This window comes from Nestor notabilis, unplaced genomic scaffold (assembly GCF_000696875.1).
Source record: "Nestor notabilis isolate BGI_N333 unplaced genomic scaffold, ASM69687v1 scaffold18865, whole genome shotgun sequence".
Lineage (NCBI taxonomy): Eukaryota > Metazoa > Chordata > Aves > Psittaciformes > Psittacidae > Nestor > Nestor notabilis.
The window spans coordinates 84,087-110,959 of record NW_009929141.1 but is presented as its reverse complement, the minus strand read 5'-3'; the positions used below and the strand labels follow the sequence as shown (position 1 = coordinate 110,959).

The 26,873-nt window shown below is 36.9% G+C and overlaps 1 protein-coding gene across 1 annotated transcript; it reads right to left on the bottom strand.

Annotated features, from left to right (window-relative positions):
- Window positions 1–148: 148 nt before the first annotated feature.
- LOC104406000 (mucin-5AC-like) lies at window positions 149–26,101 on the bottom strand (the record flags this gene model as incomplete). Its single annotated transcript, XM_010014858.1, has 30 exons — window positions 26,029–26,101; window positions 22,402–22,473; window positions 21,166–21,427; window positions 20,026–20,140; window positions 19,359–19,449; window positions 18,858–18,970; window positions 18,158–18,374; window positions 17,692–17,817; window positions 16,532–16,649; window positions 15,358–15,496; window positions 13,889–13,999; window positions 13,414–13,483; window positions 12,565–12,702; window positions 12,316–12,480; window positions 11,463–11,557; window positions 10,408–10,534; window positions 9,591–9,846; window positions 8,922–8,971; window positions 8,192–8,292; window positions 7,913–8,064; window positions 7,243–7,381; window positions 7,031–7,144; window positions 6,531–6,710; window positions 5,791–6,030; window positions 5,116–5,272; window positions 4,396–4,524; window positions 3,914–4,055; window positions 2,634–2,677; window positions 2,328–2,534; window positions 149–1,122 (listed from the first exon to the last, which is right to left on the bottom strand). Coding segments are annotated over exons 1-30 (4,917 nt in total), but the record flags the coding sequence as incomplete, so codon positions are not given.
- Between the last annotated feature and the right edge of the window lie 772 nt (window positions 26,102–26,873).

The following is a 26,873-nucleotide window of genomic DNA, read 5'->3' as shown; positions in this document are numbered from 1 at the left end:
AGGAGGTGGGCTGCGTGGTGGAGGAGTGGTATGTCGTTATTGTTTCTGTTGTGGTCTGTGTTTGTCTTTGGGATTGTGTTGTTGATTGTGTTGTAATTCTTGTATGAATATATCCTGTTTCTGGGGGAGGTGTTGATATTGTAGATACCTTATGTTTCGTCTGTAAATATGGTGTTGTTGATACTTCTACGGATGATGTAGTTGATGTTTTTGAAATAATGGGAGTAGTTGCTGTCTCTTGTGTAGTTCTTTTTGGTGTTGTAGTTGTTCGACACGGTACTGTCGTATTTGTACAGCATTTAAATCTTAGTTTATAGTTATAGCAAATGGGTGGTAGTTGGTCTTTATTGTAGCATTTCAACCCTTCTTCCGTGTTACATGTTATATGTTGTTCCAGGAGGGGATATGGTGTATTAGGGAACCTTACTGCTCTGCATTCAATTGCCTTTCTGTTATCGCAGACTTTGTATCCCTTCTTTTCAATATTCTGAATTGTGTCAAAATCTCCATCTTCATATCCAGACCCTGGATAACTGACATCATACCACACTGACCAGTAACATTCTTCTTTAATACAAAGAGGAGTTGTTGAAGGAGAAGTGGTGACAGGTGTTGTCATTTCACTTGTGAGTGTGGTTGTTTCTCTAGTTGCTGAAGGTGCGAAAGTTGTGCTTTCAGAAGTTGGAGTAACTGATGATAGAGTGGTTGAAAATGGTATAGTTTCTTCAGCTGGACTTGATGTTTCTGTGCTTGTAGCTGGTGGTGTGATTGGTGTTGACATGCTGAAACGTGTTGTAGAAGAACATGGAACAAATCGACAGCATAAGATTCTGATTTCGTAATTGTCACACATTGTTGAAATTTGATCTTTGTTGTAACATATAAGCCCAGCTGTTGTACTACATTCTACTTTTTGGCCAAGGTCTTTTAGTGGTATAGTGGGGAATTTCTCTGCTCTGCATTGAACAGCCCGTGGAGCCTTACAGACTTCATAACCTTTAGCTCTCAAATCGTCAAACGTTTCAAAATCTCCACCATCATAACCAGGGGTTTGCAGACTCCCATCATACCATTCTGACCACTCACATACTTCATGAACACATACTGATGTAGTTGGAGACACTGTGAAAGAGATAAAGAAGAGACTTCAAAACTTAGAATAAAATTCTGCAGATATTCTCTTTTTCATTATGTGAAATAGGCTGAAATTTTTCTTCAGGTAATTTGCTTGCATTGTGAACCTGCAGCGTATCAATTTAGTGTACTTATAATTTTATACGAAGTAGAACAGAAAATCCATCACCCAGCAATTTAATGTACTGATGTGCTTGGAACTGTCACTTCCTAAGAGATTGCTAATTATCTTTTACAAATCATGTTGAAATAACTCTCAGGCAGAATTTACATACATTGATTTGAATCCCTTTGATTCAGCGTAATTGCTTGGTTTGCTCTCTGGTCTGTCAAAGCCCCATCAAATCCAGCAGAAATAACACTTATTCTATGCATCAAGATAAATAGGTACTTTTTTCTTCCAAATGACGTGACTCCTCATGCAATACGCTGCATTGTCTTTGGTCCTCCATTTGGAGAAAAAGATGTCTAGTGCAGCATTATTAACTTAAGAAACCATCTATTGGTTTGGAGAGCAGTCTGTAAGCTTTTGCAGGTGAATTCTTACTGTGAAATGGCTGGAAAATGGCTAATGAATTCCAGCAGTGCTGATGGTTTCTGAATGCTTTCAAAACTTCTAGTTCTAAATTTTATACTGAATACTTATTTCATTAAATAGCATATGCCCATAGTAATTTGAGATTACCGACCTGAAAAATGCTGAACAGGAATTCTAAATATAAAAATTTCAGTATCTCAATGCCAATATCTGAGCAATCTACTTAGTACTTTAATTATAAATACCATGAACCCTACCAGGAATTTTACAGAAAGTAGTAATTCCGTAATTTAATAGGAAAAATAATTAATTACTCATTCAGTAACAATTATTCCAGGTATAGAAATAGTTACAATTACAGGTAATGTCTTTTTATTGTTCACAATGAAGATAAGCAAAATAATAGTATGAAGCCAGTGTGCAGTGGTTTCCATTGTGCTGTTTCAAAAGTGGTTTTACTTTCTAAGTTTATTTCCTTGTATTAGTTTGATTACCAAATACTGACTGAAACCAAATGCTAATAACAAATGAGACTTAGTGTTATTTATTTTGAGGTTGTATTAATTCATTTATGTTGTGAGTGTGAGTGTGGGTTTGTAGCTGTATGTTAGTCACTATTAATAGAATGTATTCTTACGAACTATAAAGGATGTACCTGTGAAAGCAGTGGCAGGTGGCGTAGTGCTGAAGTGAAATGTTGTTGCTGTTGTGGGTGATGTTGAGATTGGACATTCATAGACAGCCCTTTGAAGTGTTCCATTTGGACCACAGGTTGCGACAATACACCCTCCTGTGCCATCTGTAGTATTGTAGATCACATCTTTATAACTGTATTTCTGTCCTTCATAAATGCAGACACATTCTGTGAATCAAAAGACAGTGTTATTCCTTGGTATCTGAAACACAGAGCAGAGTACCTCGAATGCATCCTATTCAGATAAAATCAATTTTGTCAACATACCATCTTCATTGTACTTGCATTTTTTGCCATGATTTGTGCATTCACTGGAAAAGAGAAAAAGGGAGGTGATGAATGTAAATATTTTGCTTCATGACATAATTTTATTGTTTCAATTTTTTCTACTGGTCCTTTACTATTCATTGTATTTATATGTAGAAAGACTGTATCTTCTCTGAGTTAGATATTGAGTTCTGCTGTACAAATTCAGGTTAGGTAGGATTATTCAGTTTTCTGGTAAAAAAAGCAACTCTTTCATGCCAGCATACTAAAAATGCAGTATCCTTACTGGTGCTTTTGAGGGGTGGGTGAAGATGTGGGGAGGGGTGGTTTGAAATGTTCTTATCTCCCTGATTGATAGGTATATTTTTTGGAAGGGAAAGTGCAGTAAATGTATCATTTGAGAAAGGGTATCTGTATCATGGATGTTGAGGTTGTCTACGCAGTGATTTCCAAAAGATGCAAGAATGCATTCTGGTTTTCAGGGGAATTTATCTATTATCTGTTAAGAAACTAAATCTTGATATATTTATTTGTAGTGACTATGGGCATATGTACACTAGATAAACTTAAGTAAATATAGGTATGTATTTATCAGGTTAGGTTTAGTGCTGTTAATGACATTGACAATGCAGACAAAGCTGTCTATGAACTGCAAAACATACCATGATATTTGGGTTAGCTCAGATGGGCTTCATGATAAGCTATTTGTTATTCTAACTGGACAGCTTACAGTATTCAGGTGTAGCTATTTTAAAGCTGTCTTTAGGACAGGTGTTAACTGCTTCACAACTGATTCTGCTAGCTTTGTGTTATTTGATAGAAGGCTTAGCAGCATTTGTCCCAGCATATCATCATTTCTGACAGAATGTGTGAGAATACTTGCTGACTGTTATTAATATGCAAGTACCAGTGCAATAACAGAAACACGCTCAAAATAATGAAGACTAGTTGCCTTCTAAATAATTTCACATAATGATTTTCAGGATATTTTAATAAAAATGTTCAGACTGTTGCCATAACTGTTATTATTTAAATTTGGTTTAAGTTAATTTAATAATTATAATAATAATTTAAAAGTACTTTAATAAGAATACAGAAAAATTAGTAAATTAAATTCTCTATAGTAAAATATTTCAGGATGTTATCAATTAAACAAAAGAAAATTAGACATTATTCAGTAGCCTATGCCTGGCCTAGTTCCTGTTGGCAAACAAAAAAGTGCATGATGAATTATGTTCCAAACCTTTAAACTAAATGTTTAAAATCTTCACTAATCCTACCATAAATGACAATTCTGCTTTGAAGGCATCTGCATTCCTGGTTTGTAATTTTTCCCATTTTCATAACAACCACAATTAGAAACACAGGTCATGGTTTCTTCATCAAAATAGGGCTTATTCTTTGGACAGTGTGGATAGCAGCCTGCAATAAAAAAATGAGACATTGACGCTAGACCTTTCACAAGTAGAACTCTATACTTTGCTTATATTTGCTTTTCCCAAATTAATCCTATGGTAATGGAATTTCAGACTTTGTTACTGCTATTCCTTTCATTGCACATTAAGATTTGGAGTATTTTGTCCTCGTTTCCACTCCAAACAAGTTCATGATCCATTAGGCAGTAAGATACTACTTAGAAAATCTCTTCTTACAATTTCTAATATAAACATGTCATATACTGAGTAACTGAGTATAAATTTTGTCAATCAGATTGCATTTTAGCTTTTTATAAGTAGGATGAGATATGCATAATTATGTTTACCTTCCAAGCCTCTCAACTCATGAAGGCAATTCCCACTTGGGTTATTGCAGGTTTTCATACAAGGGGCTCCACATGGCTTGTAGTGCCACTCACATTCCCCTTGTGGATTGTAGTAATCACAGAACAGAGCTAGAGGAAGGAGAAATGATAGAAGAACTTTGATCTTTTTGTTCTACAGTCTTTCTGTTTTGCTGGGTAAAAATCTCATGTGTTCAGCATAATCACATAGGTGGTGAACAGTATATTGTCTTACTTCTAATTTAACACAATTGTTACACTTCTCCCACATTTTGACTCCAGTAGTTACAAAGCATGGAACAGAGTTACACATTAATCCTGAAAAATCAATTGTTTATGAATCATCAATTTTAGCTAGTATGCATTAATAGTGATTTACACTAACCCTCATGTAGACAGGTGGAAGTGTAGATAATATTATAATTCACCAGTTGCGTATGATGATCGACAAATAAATCAGACACTAGTGACACCACTGGTAAAGTTACTATCAATGGTTTCATTTTAAGAAGATAGACTAGCTTCCAGTGATTTACCCAATGTGCTTTGTGGGGGGGGTTTCTGCTTTTTTAGAATACAGTGGTGCCTCGTACAAATACAATTTTATCCTTCTTTCTGTCTTTATTCTACTTGTATTTCTTTTTTCCTTCTCTGTTTTCTTTTTCTCTGGACCCCTTCAAAAAATAGTAGGGTGAAACTCACGACAAATGGATGGGGTTCTCCATGAAATGCAGATGTCCAGCTCATTGCATGCTTGAGCATAGGCAGCTACTGCTGTACAGAAACATTCACAGTCTCCTCCAGTGTCACAGGCACAAGCATCATCTATGCATGCTTCATAAAATTCATTTGGTTCAACCTGTTGGAGAAAACATTTGAGTTTTCATGCACTTGTCCTCTTGAAAAGGCATTCACTGCTATGAAAAAGGTGAATAAAATATCTGAATCTGATGACTCTGTATGTGTGAGAAAGATAGGAAAGGAAGAAACCATGAGAATGTTTTGAAAAATTAAAAGGAAAATGTAGAATAAAGCTATTACTAGTAAGTCATAATGCAAAGAACTATTTGATGTTGAAGATACGTTTGCAGAAATAGTACTGTTACATTACTACAAACTAGCACACAGTCATATATATCAGGTGGCTGATATCTATAGTACTAGAAAATGATGCCGTTTGAAAATAAACATATCCCAAGATTTATCTGTGATTGTCCCTTCTATTAAAAACCCAACTATCAATTTCTTTAGTGTACTAATTCAAGACAAGTTGTCAAGCATGATAGAGTGCATTTTAATGTATTTTTCAGGTGTCTCACGTAAAAATTAATGTAATCTCTTGCACAAGAGAATTTAAGACTTAAGTTTTAGTCATACCTGTGAGTGACACTTTGCAAACACTTCACTAGTAATGATACTGCATTGCTTCTGTGCCCAGGCTTTCCTGTATGGGTTTGCAGTACATGGATCCTTGGTACGATTGGCATTTGGGCAACTAGAAGACACTTTCCAGCTGTTGGCGAACTCCAGCACATTTCCTACCACAGACTGACTGCGAGTAGTGAAGTCATTATTTCCATTGCCATCATAGTTTCCGCAAAGTCCACAGACATGTCCCTGCATGGGGATAAACAAAAATTATAAAGGTCAATAAGGTACAGTTTCTCAGTACCTGTGAGTAACAGACCTCAGGATGAATATTACTTAAGTTTATCTAGGTGTCTCTAGCAGCAGTGTTGGACATTTTATTGAAATATCTTCCATGAAGAGATGTCTCTAACTTCTTGTTAGGAAGGATAAGAATAGGAAGCAGACTCATGGTTTTTGTTCTTAGCACTCAGGTAACTAGTTTTATCTAATGCTGAATATGTCTTTTCAGTGAGGGATTTTCATGAAGAAAGCTACTTTTGTAGTTGCTGTTGTGTCATTGCTGAATAATATAATTTAAGGAAAACGTGTAATACACAATCTAAGACAACACTACAGGGACAGTAATATGCAATTTCTGCTCCTTCAGTCTTCTGGTTACAGCCTAGATTTCCAGTTTTTTTCTTTGACAGATAACATGAATATGTTCTAGAAATAATTTTATCCAGGTTTTGGATTTTAAAATGTACCTCAAAGCTGGGACTAAGTTTGATGAATATACTGGTTTTTCTGTCCCACATGAGTATCAGACCAACAGTAGTGTCAACCACCAGGTAGATGCCCATGGAACGGATTTGGAATGGCATTTTTCCTCCAGGTGTCCTCTGGATGACATCAGAGTATCCATCACTGAGTACCAGCTCATAGTTCTACAACAGGAAAAGATAGAGGCCAATTAAAAAAGTCACCTATTAGGTTATATGTTTAAATATTGCCAGTAACTGTTCTTGAAATAATAACTCTATTATCATCAAAATTATTCTATTCAACAACCTCACATTAAGCAATTCTTCTTTAGAATTCCCTCATTTGCTGTTTCTAGCAAAGAGCAGAACAGTTAGCAGTGAGCAAGAAAGTGTACTAACATTTTCACTGTCTTGAAGGACACTTCTATGATGCAGTCTGTCTGGGACAGCTTGTTCTATCCTTCTGGATCATTGGGCCACAATTTATTAAAGAAAATGCTTACCCCCAGGAAAACTTTAATAGACTTGGAGCAGGTGGTTCCGGTAGTACCACATGGAATGTTCTCAGTGATGACTCTGAAGGTTCCCTGATTCATACCTTGTTGACCACAATAGTTCTGAAACAGAATTATATTCAGTGTTAACTATGCTACATGATCATATGTAAAATACAAGGTACTTCGATAGTGCAAAAATCTGGGAAGGACTCTGTTACCTGGATCAGAACATATTCACAGTCTCCTTCAAAATCAAAGCGTTTGCCATCAAAGGTGGTGTAATGCCCATCTCCATAAACAGAACAGGTTTCCAGGCAAGGTTCATCAGAGCAGTGCCATTTTCTGTTTCTACATGTGCTACATAAGACAAAAAGCACTCCAAATGTAAAAACCAGACATAGATAAAATACAGCTTTTATGTACATTCCTGCAAGTACATAAATCTGATTTTAAAATGCATTAAGCCCATAATGAAAAAATAAGGTTTGCTCATTCTCAGAAATGCAGCACAGCTCAAGACCTTTTGGGATTTATCCAAAGACTGTGCTACTTCATGATGTCATGAATAATTTGAGTTAGAAGATATTTTAAATATTGTTGCATGTATTGAAATGTAGAGATTGCCTGTGAGGAAAAAAGCTTTCTTGACTTGAATGTATATGGCAGCATCCAAACCATACTGTTCTTCTGACCACTTAGAACTTACGTGCTCTGTACGGTTATGAAAAACAGAGCTTGCTTTTTAGTTAGTAAGTGGACCATCTTATGCAGGATTCCTTCTTGATATCAAGCAGATCTTGATACTGCTAGAGTGAAATGTTGTAATTCACCTAAAGTTTAAACTACTCTCAGATGCTTAAAATAATTTATTTTTCTGTATGCTCTTACCAGTTGTTACAGCCAACTCTGATTGATTCTCCTGGAGTGTAGGAATTCCCATTGTGAACACATGGACAGTCCTCTGGTTCTATACAGCCACCTTTGCCATCTAACACTTGATTATGAGGACATACGCAGCCAGAGACACAGTGCATTCTGTACTGTAAGGACCATATAGAAAACATGACTTGAAACATTTCTTGTTGGAATAGTTTAGCTGTAGCTGGTAATTGTAGAAGAAATCTAGTTTAATATGCTTTTAACTGGGTATAAAGAGTCTATACTTACACATTCCATATCTAGAGTCTGACAGCTTTTTTGGCATCCTGCTCCTATCACATCTGCAGTGGCATTGCCACAGTCAATATAGACCATGGGAGGTAAGCAGACTGAAAAAGATGAAAGCCATGAGAAATGTGAGATCAGCCATGTATTTATATCTTTGTGGTTCTTTAATGCAGACTGAAGAAAATAATAAAAAGGACTCCTTTGTGAGATACATGTATCTTAAAATAACGCATTTCACCAGAAAGAGAAACCGGGTACTTTTTTGAAGTCATGCTCAACTGGTTTTGTGCTTATGCTTGGACTACTCGTAGATATCATTGCTTAGTTATCTTTGTGAAACACTTGATTTCAGAAAAATAAATAAGTAAATAAGTACCAACCAAAAGAAACCCCAAAACAAAACAAAAACTACAAGAAAACAAAGATCTTGGTTTACTTTGTATTTGAGGGGGAGCTTTAAGTTATTTTATTTTGTTTAAAATATGGATGGTTTCTCTTCACATTCAGTAAGGTGACTGAGTATTCTTTTCCGCCGAGTAACGCAGGGGGTTAAACTTGTTTCAGGCATCTAAAAGGTATTTTGGGAATATCCTCTACATTATAGAAGTCAGTTTATTTTCTTGATTGATTTCAGACTTGTACAGTTTGCATCATCATGACAAAAAAGAGAGAACTGGAAAGGGTGAAGGTGGAAAGGGAGAATTAAAGGAAGTATTAAGTGATATGTCACCTGGTTCAGGTTTCTCTCCAATGCAGCTCAGCTTTCCATAGGTGCAAGTGCTTAAAAAAAAAAAAAAAAAAATTCATATATTTTTGCTTTTCCTTGTTAAGTTTCCACTTGTTTCCTAAATGAATTTGAAATAATGAAAAATTACTGTGTGATAGAGCAGAGAAAATGTGTCCTTTATCAGAATAGTTTCTATTGTTCAAAGGTATTTTATAGTAGAGCAGACCAAAATACAGGTATATTCTATAAAAAGATGGGTTTGCTCTTTCCATTTGCCATGTTAAGAGCTGTCCTTCAGAATAGTTCAGATTCCATTCATAATGGGAATAATCTGTAATGAGATTCTCAAGCATCTTTCACCATGGAACAAGTTTGCAGTCATGGGTAAGAAATGTGTGGTTGGGAGTGAGTGACTGATGACTGACTGGGTAGGAGTTTGGCTATTAGACAAGAATAACCCACCACAGCATGGTTTGTTGATTTCCTGTAGCAGTCTAAGTACAATTTTCTAAACATGAATAGCCCTAGCAGTTTTTAAGGATCTGTGATTTTTTTTTTTTATTGAAACTTCTAGGGAGAGAAATGCATTTGATTTGAATAGACTGCATAATGTATATATAGTTTCATGATTACCTATATCCAATCTCATTCTTTTGTTTACAAATCTCTTACCAGACAACACCATTGTCATGAATAACTTCTCCAGTAGACAGAGGCATTCCTTTGTAGTAACAAGGACAGCTAGAAGTAGGCACACATTTGCCACTTTCATCCATGTAGGTGCCATTTATGCAGGTGCAGCCATCAACTGTGACAAACTTGATGTTGCATGTGACATCAGGCTCACTCAGAGACCGGCAGGTGGGTTGACAGGAATTAACATTGTAAGTGTACTCCAAGGATTTCGGACATAAGGTGGTGTATTTTGCTTGGGAGTGAAAAAGTGAGTTATATTTGCCGTTAATTTATAAATCAGTGTAGGTATAAATGCAGTATTTGAGGTAAAGTATATATGATAAACATGGCAATGCTTCTACATGTGCTTTACTGATATCCTCAGAAGTGTAATTTTTTTTTTTTTTCTGCTAGAGCAGAATTTCCCCCTATAAATGTGTCACAAATACAAATGTTTTGTCCAGGTTAAAAAAAGAAAAAAGCTCAATTATGTTAATTTATACTGTGATTTTATTTCATTTCTATTTTTATACTTTTTGTCAAAGTAAATCAGAAACACCCTACTTATGCCTATTGCAAGGATATGGAGGTCCATGTTGCTTTTGCTGGTTCTGAGCACGTAATCTAACAAAGCCTCTTTTTTATATTGCTTACTGCTTGTCTTTTATGGTATTCTCTTCTTCCTTAAATTCTTGAAAATAGATGCTATACTGAAAACACAGTTTAACACAATTTACTGGGGGAATCCCTGAGAGCTGCTGTGTGGGACTTTCTGGATGACCATTTTTCAAGAGGAAAGGAAAGTAGAACTTACTGCAGGCTTTGCTCCTCCATCCAGTGAGGAGAACTCCTTTAGCAGCACAGGCCCTGACATAGCTGGACAGGGCAGCACACATGCAATCCTCACTCTTCTCACAGTTACAAGTGTCAAACATGCAGTTCTAGAGACAGAGAATGACATATGATCATCAGATTGTCATATCAAAACCATGGTGCTCTATACTTATTATACTGCCATGTTCGTTAGAGCTAAAAGTGAGTGTAAGCCATATTGCATAAGTAAACATATGCCTTTTTTCCATTTGAAGATTTCATTGAGCACTTTAAAAAGAGACTCTTTGTGAGGAGAGAGTAACTAGAGGTCCACAAATTTAAACTGGTTTTTTTTTCTTGTTATTTTTAAAATTTTTCAGGTGTTGATAGATTTTCCAACTTTGGGACTTAAGCTTAGATGCTTGGGCTCTCTGCCTCAGAGGAATGAAGAAAAGAAGAAGTAATTTAATGTGTTGCTATGCCAGGCAAGGTCACTAAAATATTGTCATTCCAGAAGATGTTTCTTAAATATAATCTTACAGATTACTAATAACAAGGAGACTTTGTAAAGTTCCCAGTCTGTTCCAAAGCTTCATCACCTTGAATTCCTTGAACATTTTTGTTGACATCTTATCTAAATCTTTTTGCTGCTTCTTGCATGTATTTCTTGCCTTGTCTTGGATATATGCAAAAGCTTTCTTAAAGCAGTTCAGAGCAACTAAGTGCTAGTTAAGATTCTGACTAAAGCTTTCCTTATATCTCAGGAGGGACAGCTTTTAACCTTTGACCTGGTAAGAAGTCCAGGGAGTTCAAGGTCATAGGTTAGGCATTTAGGTTAGTACCTAAATCCTGTTAAGTTTATCCTCCTGGGAATGGAAGGAAAGATACCTTTGCAAAGGAGTAGTTATGATGATGTTTAGATAAAAACAAACCCTTGGCTTGAAAAGAATTATCATGAATGCATCTCCTCCGAATTGGCAAGTTATTCTCTCAGGGGTTAATATCCAGAATCTGAGTCTTTTTCTTTTAAATGGGAAAAAGTTAAAGGCCAAGTACCTTCTGGTAAACTTCCGGATTCACTGTTGAGTGACATTCAGCAAAAGGTCCCATGGTATCAGAGAGCAGTCCACACCAGTGCTGAGCATACTGTTCTGTGAATCGAAAACATGATAAGAATTTCTGTTGTGCTTCATTGTCCAAACTTTTGTATCAATGTAACTGTACTTCCTGCAGGCAAATTGCAGAAGCTTAACTTTACAATGGGATTCAGCTCTGCATTTACTGAAATACAAACAGGCTTTCACTTCCTGTATACAGAAATACAAACTCTTTGTAAACTGAATGGTCTTAGTGCATGGTAGTTGTCATGGAATAAACTAAGACATGGTTAGCTGAATTTTGAAAAAGAGGTTCACGTTGTGAATTAAAAATATGCTAGTTCATCTCCGTAAACAGAAGAGTGGCTTGTGAATTCTCAAAAATTATGTATTTCGTTAGCTGAAATAGACTCTGAGAGGTACAAAGCTCTGAACTGTAAGTCTGGTTCTGAGTTTGACAGTGGAAGAATCATGCAGAGTGCAAACTTCAGTGGGAATATGCACAGATTTTTTTCCTATATGACAAACAGTCCTTTCCAGGAATGGATCACTGATATGCTGTATGGTTCCAGTTTCTCTTAAGTAAGCTGGCAAAAATACTTGCTTTCTTCATCCAAAGGAATATTTTTGAAGATCCATAATATTATCCTAGTTATTATTTATTAATTGAAAACTTCTAGTGTCAGTTGAGGAAAATAGCGTGCATGAAAATGGTACACTGTTATTCTGGCTAAGTGCTTGGTGATTGATCAGCTTGTTCCTTCTTCCCATCTTAGAAGAGAAGAGGAAATGTTTCTATATAGTGACCTTACCATTTTGTATGCTGACAGTACAGGGGTCCTCAAAGGTATTTTCAACATCAGGACAATTAGCCTGTGTTTTCCAAGTATTGCCAAAGACAGCTGAAGTACCCTCTATTACACCACTGGATATTTTGAAATCATCTGTCTGCATGTCATTGAAGTTACCACAGAGACCTAAAAGGAAGCAGATGGGTTGTGAAAGTCTCCTACAGAATTAAGCATACCGATGAAGGCAGTTGTTACGATAAGATCACTTACCACAGGTCTGCCCTTTATGTGATGGGTCTAAGTCTATAAAAAGTTGCATGAGAGGCACGAGCTGAACCTGTAGCTGAAGACCAAAGGTCGTTTGCAGAATGATGAAGAAAGATGATGGTCTGAAGATGGTGACATTTGCTAGGGTCATAAGAACAGATGAGTTATAATTTCATATGTGATGAGCAGTTGAAATAACTGTTCATTATGTAGAGAGATTCTATAGCTGTGTTTGATAGGATCTTAATATCTGAAGAAATGAGGGGAAAATTATACAGGATTCCAAATCCGGCACCAAAACAAGCTGTCTTTACTCTAAACAGCAAACATATTAAAACCCTCCGCTTTCTGCTAAGTGTTTAAAAATAAGGGGAAGAACACACACTTCTATTGCTATTTAAAAGACTCCAACCATGGTTTGCTTTCTGTTCAGGTGCAGTAGTACCTGAGAAGAACTGACATGGAAAGAACTCTCCAATGATGAATGTGCACCAAATAAAGGGATAGAGGGAACACAGGGAACTGAACAACTTGAGATATTGGAGTTCTTTTGAATACCAGAATTTTTCTTTCCTCTCTTACAGCAGTATTTGGATCTGGAAGTGTGCAGTGATACTATTTACTTGTACTGAACCTCCATTTAATTAGATATTGCTAAAATTATTCCAAAATTTTGCTTAAATTATAAGAGTTGAGTAAGCAAACCCTATTACTGTAAAAAATGAGAGACTAGAGTACCTTGAATTTGCTGCAGTGTAACCAAAGATAAAAATTTGCTTTAGTTTAACTGATGTAATAACATTTTAAAATCAAAACCAAGAAACACTACAGAAGTCTTTCAGAGGAACTTACCTGCAGAGAATGGCAGCTGTGTGTAGATCATGTTCACAAATACACTGCCAGAAGGCTGGATCACAATGTTCTGTCCACAAGAAAAGGCAATGGTTATCAAATATATTTAGGAAAGATAAATGTTTTCTACCTAGTATTGTTCAGAATAAAGGAAGAAAAAAAAAGTGGGGGAGACTGTGATGATGTTCTGATTCCTATACTCTTTCTCTGATCTTTGTTATTGTGGCCCTCTGACTGTCAAAATAAATAATCAAAAGCCCAGAGATAACTAAATGACAGAAAACTATTAGGATCTTGGATTCCAGTGTAGCTACTTTGTTCTTAATATTTCTTTGAATAATATACAAATGAGAAAAACCAAAAAAATCTGTGCAGATTTCCTGTCTGTGCTGTTGTGTGTCATTTGCAAACTACTTGTCTATTAAGCTTTGAAAACATCTCAGCAGAATGTTAGGTGCCTACATTTGCTACTTACAGTTTGTCCTCCACTTAGGCTGACAGTTACACCCTTTAGGCATGTCTCAGTGTCTGTCAGGCCACATTTGTAGATGTCTCCCAGAACAGTGAATTCATTGCTGTCACAGAGCTAGAAGAAGGTAACAAAATACGTTGTTGAAAGGATTTGTTAAATTAAAATACTGTTATATTGAAGAGGTTCACACTTAAATCGTGTTCTTAGTAAAATGATTCTTCAGACTCAGTTTACGTTTTATATTCCATTTCTTCCTGCCTATGTTTTTACACATACGTATACAGTCACCAAGTCATTATCCTTTGCTTCTGACATTCAAAGGCAAGCTAGACATATTAAGCTGAACATTAAAACTTGCTGTTGTTTAGGTAATACTAGTTTAATATGCTAGAGAAGGAAGCATGCCTTTCTTGCCCACTGGTTATGGTGTTTACCTGAGGGAGGAAAGAAATTGTTTCCTGTCTCTTCTGCACTGAATAAATTATCAAAGAACCTGGTAATTTGGACATTATTTTAACGGGTAGGAAATATGAATTTAAATATCCTCTCATAGGAAAAAATTGCGCTAAAATTACTATTCACTAAGCTACCAAATAAGGGCAAAAATTCAAATTTTTTCTCTCAGGTCTTATTTTCATAGGACTGTGACCTGCAAGCTATATTCAAAGTGTGCCTAATGGCCAAGATGTTACAGGGAAACATGCAGAAGGCTGTGATTCTCTAATGTGTCTTATCACTTTCATGGTGTAATGAAGATTAAATTGAGAACAGCTGAGATGCAGAATTAGAGCCATCTGGAAATTTAGTGTTAAAATTATGGGCTTCTTGACCTTTTGTGTCCAAATTTAGGATTTTTCTGTACCTCAACAGCCTCTGAGAATCTCATTTCACATGCTGGTGCCAAAAAGGGACTTTCATGTGTAAGCCTGATCTATGTTCCCATTGTGGATTGAGCCCAGTGCTTGTGAATCTCATCAGAAAGTTTCATTGCTTTAGTCTAATCTATTTTTAAATTACTTCATTCTAGCTTTTTTTTTTCTTTTAAACTCTAAGGTCTTCTATGTTTGCTGGTAAAGACTGTTTGGAAGGTTGATCATCTTAATGAAATAACTCTTCTCACATTAATTCTGTGTAATAATTCCATTACAAATACCATTAAAGAAATAAGCCATTGAGTTATATTGACTGTGACAAAAAGGGCAGTACCAATGGACATAATAAACGCATTACTCGGAAGTAGTTATAAAACACCAGACAGGAAATATCTAATTAAAAAATTGGTGAGACGCATGGAGATTGTTTCATGGAACCTAAAAACTCTGCAATTCTTAAATGATGATCACAGAACACAAAACTACTACAATATTTTTATTTAGTCATGTGATTGCCAGTTTTAATCAAAAAAGCATTATATATGATAAAATATTTTCCTTTAGCATATAACTTTAGCAAGGATTGTGACTCATTTTTACCTTGGTTAGGACATAACTACAGTCTCCGAAGAAGGAATAATATTTCTCATCAAATGTTGAGATGTGGGAGCCTCCTTCAATACTGCAAGTTCCATGGCATGACTGGGTGACACAAGACCATTCACCTCCAGCACAGGTACTGAAATGAAGAAGGCATTCAGTAACCTTGAATAATGCAAGTGTAAGTGAAATAAGAGACAAAAAGGACAACTGGTGCTTTAATTTTCCTCTTGAAGGATTGATCATACTGTGAAATAAACCAACATTGCTTTGAAATCTGCCTGTGGGGCAGGCACATTTATATTAATGATGATTTTTTATATATTGCTGTTCATTTCCAGTCTTTGTATAGAATTCAGTCCTGGTGAACCTGGCATCTATTCTGCTGCATATGAAGGATTGCCCCTCATCTCCATTAGCATGGCTCAGGCTTCAGACATGTTAAGTATTTCTTGAAATATAACATGCATGTTTGTGGTTCTTGTATTTGTAGATAGATAGGTAAATGTACCTACACTTAAGTGATAATACTTCGGTAATTATAGTGATACTGAAAAAACATGTATCTGTCAAACATGCCTCTCAAATGTCATCTCCCACCCTGCCTAATGCAATATATCCCTAAATGTCACAGCCTCCACAGTATTTCCATGAGCATCCTAGCATCACAGTTTAGTGCTACAAAGAATATAACACAGTAATTGACATTTTTAAACACCTCCAATATTTGAATTTGATTGTTTCTTTTAATTGATTGGTCTTGAAATTGGAGTGCCTATATCTAAACTCAAGTATCTGCTTCCAAGTGTTGGAGAAAACAGAGATGTAAGTATCTTTTAAAAATGTGTAATCATAGAATCATAGAATGGTTTGGGTTGGAAAGGACCTTAAGATCATCTAGTTCCAAGCCCCCTGCCATGGGCAGGGACGCCTCACACTAGACCATGTCGCCCAAGACTCTGTCCAACCTGGCCTTGAACACCGGCAGGGGGGGAGCATTTACCACTTCTTTGGGCAACCTGTTCCAGTGCCTCACCACCCTCACTGTAAAGAACTTCAGCTGATAAGTAGTTCCTCATTTATTTTTAAAGGGAAATTGGCAATTTTTCCCTGTCTTCAAAAAGTTCAGGTAATGCATCTATAAAAAAGAAGTATGAGAAAGGGAGTATGTTACCATGATCTGCATTTAGATGAGAAGGAGACACCAGGAGCATAAGTTTCACCTTCATAGGTACAATGACATTCTTTACGGGGAATGCAGCCAGCACCATTAATATCATCAAATACCATTCCTAGGGAACGAAATAGTCTGTTATTCATACTTTCCACTTCAGAGCCTGTATCTGTCTGTATGTCTGAAAGCATACATTCAATTTCTTCTGTATTGCACAGAAAAGTGAATAGAAAATACTTTAAAATAATAGGATGCAAACTATGTAGGTATTGAAGAGTTCTATTCCATTGAAGCCTATCTGAAATCTTTAAGTGATCAAAAGAGACCTGTGGGGAAATACCTTTCTGTTATGGGATTCATTAGAATGGAATTAGGATTAAAATTGCTAGATAATGAGGTGGAATAGATGAACCATTTGTAAGATTGCCCAAGGACATATGTAACAGTACATATACTGTTTGTACAGTAAACAGTTTTATACCCAAAGGCAGAGGATTACCTAAGAGAAGTCAATGCAATTATACAAAAAAAGTGATGGTGGATTCTGCAAGACATTATGAAAGATGGGCAGAAGAGCTGCAAGGGGTGAAGATCCTACCATGGAATCACTCACAACAGCAACAATTCTCAGCCCCAGAAGTAAGTGTGCACATTTTTGCATCGTTTATCTTGTACTGATACTCAGTTCTCGTGCATAATTCTCTGAAGTGCCTGATTTTACACACTGCCTAGTGCTCTCTCAGCTCCTTGTTTAGACATGAAGCACTGGACAGAAAGGGTTTGGTAATTTGGGAAACCAGACACAGCATTTTAACACCAGGAGTTATCATTGTGGGTAAAATGTGATTATGTATTACTTACTTTCTGTGAACTGAATAGGGATGCTGAGAATAAAAGACATGCCCTTATTGTTAGGGATGAAACATCTTATTCTCAGTTCAGTCATTATGTACATGTCTCAGGCATGTTTATCATTTAAAAGGGTACTTTTAGTAATCTGAATAGAAATGGTGCTTGTGTATCAGGGAAGAAATGTAGTTATTAGTTTGATGATAATAACAATGGTGATGTGATGAGAATGACAGAGTAGGAAAGCTGTTAAACGTGTACAGGTGTTATGGTGGTTCTGCTTATGAGAAAAGGGCAGGAAATAAGCTTGCCTGGAGGACAGACGCAGCCATCTGTACAGTGATCTTCACAAAGCGCAGATCGTTCCGGGTTGCTGCATGTGTCAGAGCAGGGGGAGCCACACTCCTGATATTGCATGTTGAACGGACATGATTTGGCTGAAAGTAGAAAAAGTATTATAATGCCAACTTTTCCTTTGAAACGTTGAGAAAACAGTATTTGTAATTTGGGTTGTTTTCTGTGAAAATATAAAGGGGAATCCTGATCCAAGTGGAGGCTGCAACATCTCAGACTTTCTGATATATATTGAAAACCCTTAATAATGCAAAATACTCTAAACTTCCCTATTTCTAAAGTCTTCAGGTTAAAGCTGGTATAATGAAAATTACATACATCTTTAAATGGTGGGCTTCTTTGTAAAAAAAAAAAATCACATCTTTGAAGGTTACTAGATACGGGTAGTAAGCACAAGTGAAAGTCCCTTCCCAAGATACTTACGACACAGTTCTGAGGTTCTCCAGTTCAGAGGCTGTCCACCTGCATGAGCACACTGCCGGGAGTATTCAGCAAAGGTGTTGCACATGCAGAAGTCAGCCATAGAGCTGTCACAGTGGCATAAGTCTTGTACGCAAGTTTCAATATAGTCCTGAACATTCACAAGTGCATTACAGCTTGTAAATGCTGTACTGGTTAATACTGTCTCACAGATAGAAGCCTAGAAGTGAAAATAAAGTAAAACAAGTGTTGAGAAAATATGAAACTAATTGTTAAGGCCTGTAGCAGAACAAACAAAAGTTTCATCTGGTCCAAAACCTGTCCAACAGTAGCTGTAGGCAGATGCTTAAGAAAAAGTCTAACGATAGAGCAAGTACATGTAGAACTGCTTTGATTAACTCCCATATCTTCCCATATCTTGAGCTCAGGTGATTTCCCAAGCATTATACAGTTTCTTTATATTAAGACATCCTCAATGAATTTCTCTTTCATGAAAATATCCAGTCTTCTCTGAAGAGTAAGGAAACTTTTTAGCATTCACTTTAGCAAAGAATAAAAAATTAAATTTAGAAAAATTTTCTCTCTGGACCTACAGTTGAGTCATATTCATGTTATATTTTTTCCAGTTCCAACAAATTTTCTCCAAAGACAGAAAGAATGTATTTTATACTAAGAAAACAGATTTTGAGAGAGGGCTTCTTACAAATTCAGCTGAGCAGTTCATTAGAACAGCAGAAGGAACAGGATCAGCACACTGCTCTGTGGGTCCATCAATCTTCTGTCTATTCCCAAACTGTATGGGAGTCAGCTTTGTCTCTGTAAAAAGCAGTCCAAATATTAGAATACTATTTACTTTTTTTATTGGCTTTTGCATGGAGATATTTTCTTTTGTGACACTACCAGCTATGACATGAACAGTGATTACCAAATAATATCACTATAATATGAAAGGTGAAAGGGGGTGAATAAGTTATACAAGGAACTGGATCCTAACTACTGAAAACACATAAAAAGTTACATGTGGCAGGTCTTACAAGATTTAAGTGATGGAAGTGATCTAATGCATTTCAAAGTCCTGACATCATAGAAATACATAAAGAAGTATCACTAATTTTGCCATCAATACAATCCACAACTATGTTAAAGTATACTGCTAAAAGAAAGAAAAACAGAGCATCAACACTTAATGCTTTTTGTTACTTACTCTCTGAAATAAATTCATTGCTGACTGGAATTCCATTGAAGTCCCCACAAAGTCCACAAGTTTGATTGGCATATTTCTTATCTAGTTCCACCTAAAAGAAATGAGGAAAGAACTTAAGTTCATAGTAATGTCAGCCTTGATTTTTAGGAACACAGCCTACATCAATATTGCTTATGTACTGAAAAGTTGACATATGTATTCTGTGCAGACTGTGTTGTGTGGTTGTTGGGTGCTAACAAGGTAGGCACCACTGGAAAGGTCAGTGTCCGCCAAGAAAAACTCAGTCTTATCCTAGCCCTGGGGCTATGAACGTCAGCACGTTGCCAGTTCTGCAATCAGAGGAGTACTTCACTGTGATGTGGGAATGTTAGCATTGGAGGTCTATTCACAGAATCAACTTAAGATCATCAAGTCCAACCATTGCCCCAGGACTTCCAAGTCCACCACTACACCATGTCACTAGGGGCCTTGTTTTGATCCTGAGCTGAGCTTGGTGAGGGGAAAAAAAAAGGGAAATTGGGAGAAGACTGGAAGACAGAGCAATACACTAAAAATGGACACAAATCCCAAAGTAACTAATGCCTGTCTGGCTGATTAAGACTGCAAAGATGTAAATAGCCTATTTTCAAAATACAGGCCTTCTGCCAAATTTTGGATGTTCTCTTACCAGAAGGGCATCCTCTTCATTCCAAAGGAAGGTCAGTCCTATCTTGGCAGAAACTTTCAAATAGCTGTTACTTCTCTCTATTAGGACTCCCATATGGCTGTAGGGCATCTGAACCCTGTGGAAAGATCACTGTAATTCAGCTGAGGTAGTGCCAGAATATACACTGAATATCCACACTGATATCCTTTGTCATTCATTTTGAGAAGGTTTGACATGCATAGGTGAGAAAATTAGAGCAGTAACTAAACACAGACAGCACAAGTGTGTAGTGTTTTGTCTGTTTCCTATGCAATTGTTTCTCATTGTGCAAATGGACCAGTCTTGCTTTCCCTGCTGTTCCTTCTGGCGATCTCTGTTAATGGTGTTTTGCTAGGTAAAATGTTGGCATGTCTCTTTAGTTGTATTGATCAGAAAACTGCAGGGAGGTTCTATTTGGCAGGCAGTATGCCTCACAGTATTGCTATTTACTCCTTAAAACCCTAGATAATAAAGGGATGGACTCTTTAGGCTTTCTGTGACATGAGTGCCATTCACCAAGGTGTACCAAGATAACCTTTAGGCTGGCTCACTGTAATAGCTGCTATTATACACAACTCGTTGTGGGATATCTGCCCAAAGATTGACCCAGCCTCTTGGGCAGGTTTCACGCCATGTGCCAAAGTCAGTGCTACCGTTGCTACATAGATAGCAAATTTTCAGAGAGGCTTATTTTAAATGAGTGAAGGTATGAGCTGCAGTCACTACTTAACTGCATATTGTTCAGTGCAAGGACGAAAGCCATCAAAAATTCCTCTTAAGGATCCTGTTCTGGTAGAAATAATGTGAAGTGGAAACTAAAGAGTGTAAAAACCTAACACTTTGACTGAATCCAGTTTATAGACTCAATTGTAAACATACATTATTGTAGCAGTGGGGCAGCATCTGGGATATAGCTCATCTGAACAAACTGAACACAGGGATAATCTTCAGAAGTAGCAATTAGCTTAGACAGGTACTCTTATTTTTGTTGATAATTCAAGACAGACCTGAGCCCACCAGCTGCTTGGGGAGAATGTGAGATCAGAGGGGGGAAAGGGGTGCTCACTCAAAGAGCCCACTGGGAGCAAGAACAATGATGGCAGTTTGAAATTATGAACATACGGTTGGCCATCAAGCAGGACAGAGCCGTGTGTCAGTTCAATCACTGCTCCTTCCAGCTTCATAATGACATGAGTGATCACGGTAGCATTTTCCACCATTGTACGCCTAATCTGGATGTTGAAGTCCTCATAGGGAGATTTGCAGTTGGAAGCAAAGATGTAATTGCAGACCCCAGGGAAGTAAAAGATGTCCCCGTCAAAGGTCTTGAAGTGGAAGTTACCCCATGTGCTGCACACACGGCCATTGTGAGAGGGGTTGCCAGCTGTGGATTCAAAATAAGCAGTAAGATTTTTCTGTAATTTGCTGTAGAAATGCTCCCTTTAGTTGCTTTTCCCCTTCTATTTCTTTCACTAGCCTCTGTCCAAAAGCCTATCTTTTGTTTTCTTTCTTGTAGAACTCTTTGTTTATCAATCTGTTATTTATTTAGTTCAGTATAGGGCCTAAGACCAGAAGAGACCTCCTGGGTCGCTGTGCCCAGTGCTCTGGTTCTGCTGACAGCAATATTCTATAAATCCCTTCCTAAATTTATGAAATTCTAAAGTTTCACCATAAAACCAGTTTAAATTTAGTTTAAAACTAGATGGTACTCCTACTAGGGAAGGCCGCTCATAGCCACACTCATTAAATGGCTGGAAGACTTTTGCCAGCATCTTCCAAAACACATTCCTGTCTCATGTATGCCTGGTTGTTCTTCTGCCAGTATTACACTTCACCTTGAAGGGGTTCCACCTCACTGCTCCTCCCCCCACTCACTATATGAGTCACTTATCTCTTTTCAGTCCTTATTTCCTTATGAGCAGGCTCTCCTATCTTCCTGATTATCCTCACAGTCCCTCTCTGCATCCTTTCAGATTTAGACTCGCCCTGCTTCAACATGGCTAGTCAGAATTGTACACTATACCCTAAATAAGGTGTCTCACCAGTCTTTTGAACATATGAATAGTTCCCTCTCTTTAATGGAAGTACGGTGTGTGATTTATCCAAGTATTATATTAAGATACGTATAATTTTTTTTTAACAGCTGCATCATACTAACAAAATGTAGGCTGAGTACTGGAGTCACATTTAGATTATCCTTGTTAACTTGATATTCTTGTTAACCTGATAAACTGACTACTTTTCATGTTCATTTTTTATTCTATTATGCTAAAGGATCTTACACAATTTATTAATTTCTTCAGTCACTCCACGATCACCTGTGTGAATATCTGAACCATGGCAGATTGTTTAACTTACCCTTTAATCTCAATGTGTTTTGAAATGGTGGAATGATTGTCACTTCTTGGGATTTTGAAGCTGGTGGAAAATCTAAGGGAGAAAAAGTTATTAAGTTTAATCTTAATAGAAATAGTACAAACTTAATTACCTAGTCTCTTAGTGATTAACATTTCCTAGTACTAGTTATACTATAGGCGTAAGTTTCTACAAAGTTTTAATGATTGTTTTTATGTAGTGCTTTTTGTTCTGTCTTTCTGTATATTTGACTAACAACCAAATGCCAAAGACAATGCTCTTTGGCTGTAGTACTTGCTTCCATCGTTTGTCCAAGACTCACATCTGATTCTGGCTCTGATGTTCTGAACTCAAAAGCAGCAATCTGATCCTTAAAGCACAGTGTTCAGCAATGCAGAAAAAGTGGTGCTAATGTGTATGTCTGAACCTTTGCCTCTCAGTACACCTAGGAGCAGAAAGTTACTGAAGAATATTAGAAGCTGAGGATGAGAAGTAGGAGCTGGTATTTTACGAAGCTTTTATCTTTCTTTGTGCTGCGACATATATGTTTGCATAACCAATTCTAAGCAGATTTTTTTTTTTTTGAAAAAAGCAGTTTAAATTCTGAGAAATTTTTATCATGTGCTTTTCATGCAAAGACTTCTATTGATAGGATCCAGCCCTAAATTTTCTATGTCCAAATCCAATGTTTTCTCTTTGGATCCAGTAATGAAAGGGATAGGATACTTAGAGAACCTGCAATGTGATTTTCTTAACATGAGAGTCTGAGGAATTGATGCGGATTCTCCCTTGAAAATATCAAAATCACAGAATCTGATGACTTCCAAACTGTAGATTGTGCAACATCAGTCACTGTATTTGAAACAAAAAGTAGCACTAAGACAAATACGTGTTTTAGAAGGACAATCTCATTTAATCTTGATGTAAGGATTTTAAGAGGAAGTGCAAATATTACCTTCCTTGGCAATCTGTTCCAATAATTAAATGTACTCACTATTAAATAATTTGTGGTACACTTCCAGTTTGGGTTTATCACTATTTTAGTTGCCAGGTGGTGACCTCACAAGTTACAGATTGCAGAGCAGTCTTAATCATTAATTAATTCAGCCTGCCACCACTAATATACCAGTCAGCATTGTATCCTTCCATCCTTACATTGCTGTGTACAGTTATGGTGTTTGCTCTGTAAAGTTATGTGTCATGGATGATCTTGTAGTGGTGAATTATTCTAATGCTTAAGGTAGTTGCAGTTTTTTTATTCTCCCATGAGTAATGCAGTCATGTTGTCACAGCATAAAACGTATCTTTTTTACCTACTAGACAAGTACCTCGGTGATACGTATGTATATACACACCTCTTTTGATAATACACTTTTAGATAGAAAGTATGTACTTTTCATGAAGTTAAAGCTTAGATAACTGTATTGTATCAGTATCCTATATCCACTGGGCCAGATCTCAGAGGAAGTTCTCCAGTTCAGAGTAGTCAGAGATTGGCTGGGAATTGGATATATTGTACAGAGAATATCTCTCCTCTCTCCTTTTTTTATTAGAGGGAGTTGGGGCAGGGGGAAGAAGGGAAAGTATGTTCTAGCTAGGAATAAGAAGATTCTAGTAATCTTATTATTTCTCAATTTCATCTGGGACAAAATCTTAGAAGGAGATCAGCATGATAATACTTACTTTTTTGTCTCTGCAGGATGGATGGAGAAACATAGGTTGATTTTGTTTGTTGTTCATCATCCTGGGCTTGAACTACATCAAGGAGAATGTAGGAGGAAAATGTTAATGTATTATTTTCTTGAGTTCCCTCATCATTTCTCAGTTATATCTGTTTAAACACGCAAGAGTCAGTATATCAAAAATTGCAAAGCTATCTTCATGTGCAGGTAGTCAGATTTGCATCAGGACCTGTGCTACATGCAACCATGATGGCCATAAACCACATTTTTTTTTTTGGCTAATGAATTACTTCAGAGAAGCCACCAAAAACATGCCTGTGATAATTTGAGCAGATCCTTATTCCATTATAGTCACAATACCCCTGGATGCCCTTAGAAGCTTTTCAGATAAAGGGCTTCATTTTCTTATTTTTTATGATCACTGTGTGCTTTAAGCATCAGTAAACCCCTTAGTCTAGCCAGAGGGCTTTAAAATAGGTCCCTTTTATACAGAAAGGATTAATTTTAGAGTTAGAGGACTAATCTCTGTCCTCTCTTACTGAAAGCCAAAGTTACTCTGTATTTTACACTTTCAGGCACTTTTTGTAATAAATAGCAGTAGGAAAATTCCACGAAGAAAAAAGTAGATCTTTCTAATAGATACATTTGTGACTTTTGATTTTCATTCCACTGGAATGGAATGAAAAATTTATGTGTTCCTATTAGAATAGAAATACGTAAAAGACCTGCAGGGGCCAGAGGGGCTTTTAGTGCACTACTTAGTTCATCAGAGGTTGATGCAGGGGAGGCAGTGCTGGCTGGAGAAAACCGACAAGGCAGGCTCACCCTCTGCTGCATCCTACAAGGGCAGTCCGTGGGGAGCACCGCTAGAGGAGCTAATGCTGAAACCAAACCTGCAGAGAGCTCCTTTTTGCACCACCTTGGGGTCTGCAGGTGGTGTTGGAAGGACACGTTGTGTCCGTTCTTAAGCTATGAACTATTCAGTGCTTCTGGGTTTCTCTTGTCCACTGCCTAGCCTCAGAGAACTTCTTGCTTCTCTCTCCACGCACTGCATGGCACCAGCACTTGCACATGCCGTATTCATTTCAGATACCTATTTCCACTGCATGGTGTGGTAATACTACAGGTAATCTTCTGATGGGCTATTCTTTGACACTACCACTTTTTAACATACATTAGTGTGGAACTAACTGAAAGTAGGAAAAAAGTAAAATAACACAATAGGATCTGTGTCTGACATCAAAATGCACTAAAACCTAACACTCTCGCGTTAAACTTTAAGGGAAACTGACAGGTGAAATATATGTAAGAAGATTTCCACTCATCTGTATTAAGTGCCCTCTTAGAATATTTAAGGCAACTTCATTTGTTTTCGCTCCATCAAAAACCAACCCTGTGCTCTAAGCTTTTATGTAACCTCATGTGCACAAATAGATGAACTTTTAAAATCTGTTGTCCAGTGCTTTTCAAGTAAAATCACTCCTTTTTTCAATATTGTATCATCAGCTGATAAACAAACAAAATTTTTAATAATGCATGCAGACAGACTTCATAGATTTCTTGCTTTCTAAAGCCACTTTTTCATCTTTTCATTTGTGCATTTAGAAATGCTGTACCACCTTGAAGTGGATGTCAAAATCTAAAAGCAAATTTTGATTAATTTTGGTAGAAATTTAAGTTCTGAGTGAGTTCCACTGAATTCAGTGGAGCTATTAATGATTTCAACTGGAGAAAATAGGATGAGAACATGGACTACAATATAAGCTTTCAAGACAGTCATTTTCCTCTCTTTAGGAAGGAAAGTATTTGTAACAGAAAAAAAAAAATCTTGCATAGAGCTAACAGGTTCATTAGCTTCACAAAGCCCAGAAAAAAAACATTTCAAACTCCAAAGAAGGTTGTAAATTCTTTAAAACAGTAAAAATGCCAAGCAAGTGAATCTTCCTACCTTTGATCTGTATGAAGGCAAGTGCTAGTATTGATATCCATAGTGGTATTTGCGTCCCACCACCTGTACCCATCTTCTGGAAGTCCGGTAGAAACTACCGAACAACCTGCCTCTGAAGAAATACCCGTCTGTTCCCAAGTCTTATATAGTGAGAGTAGGTTTTGGCTCGGTTCCCAGATTGTTTCACAAGGTTCTTAAAAGGTGGGGCTTCAGACATTTTATTTTTCCTTTGCAGGTGCAGAGGTAAATAGAGGATGCTCTGACATTCCCTCAGTATTTGCACTCTAGGAGGAGTCTTTTCTGCAGGTCTTTTTGACGAAGTGTGGAGAAGTGAGCAGGAAGAATTTTTGCTCAGGCTTAGTCTTCCCAAGCTCTTACATATTATCGGATAAATAAAATTGGAGGGACTTCTAAGTGACTTTTGAGCAGGAGCTTGGAATTAATTATTTCACTCTTTTTTTTTTTATTTTTTTTATTTTCCTCCTTATGGTAAATGATGGCAATTTAACTTCTCAAAAAACCCAAGGAAGTTCCATCTGACAAATCGTTTTAAATGAGTTTTGCACCTGTCTGTGTAGCTACTATACCTGTGAAAATGCAGAAATCAGACACTATCTAAGGTCAGCATTTATCCACAGGCCAGGCGCAACACAGAGTTATGCAGTGAAAATCCTTCAGCACTGGATAGTCAATGATATGCACCTTTACTTAAGTTATTCTTTTTCTCACATGGGCAGTCTTAGTGCTACTTCAGCTGTTTCCTGGTGTTATTTAACCATAAAAAACTAGATTCATTCTATCTACAATGAAAAAAATGTATTTTCTTGGTCATTGCTGTTTCTAGA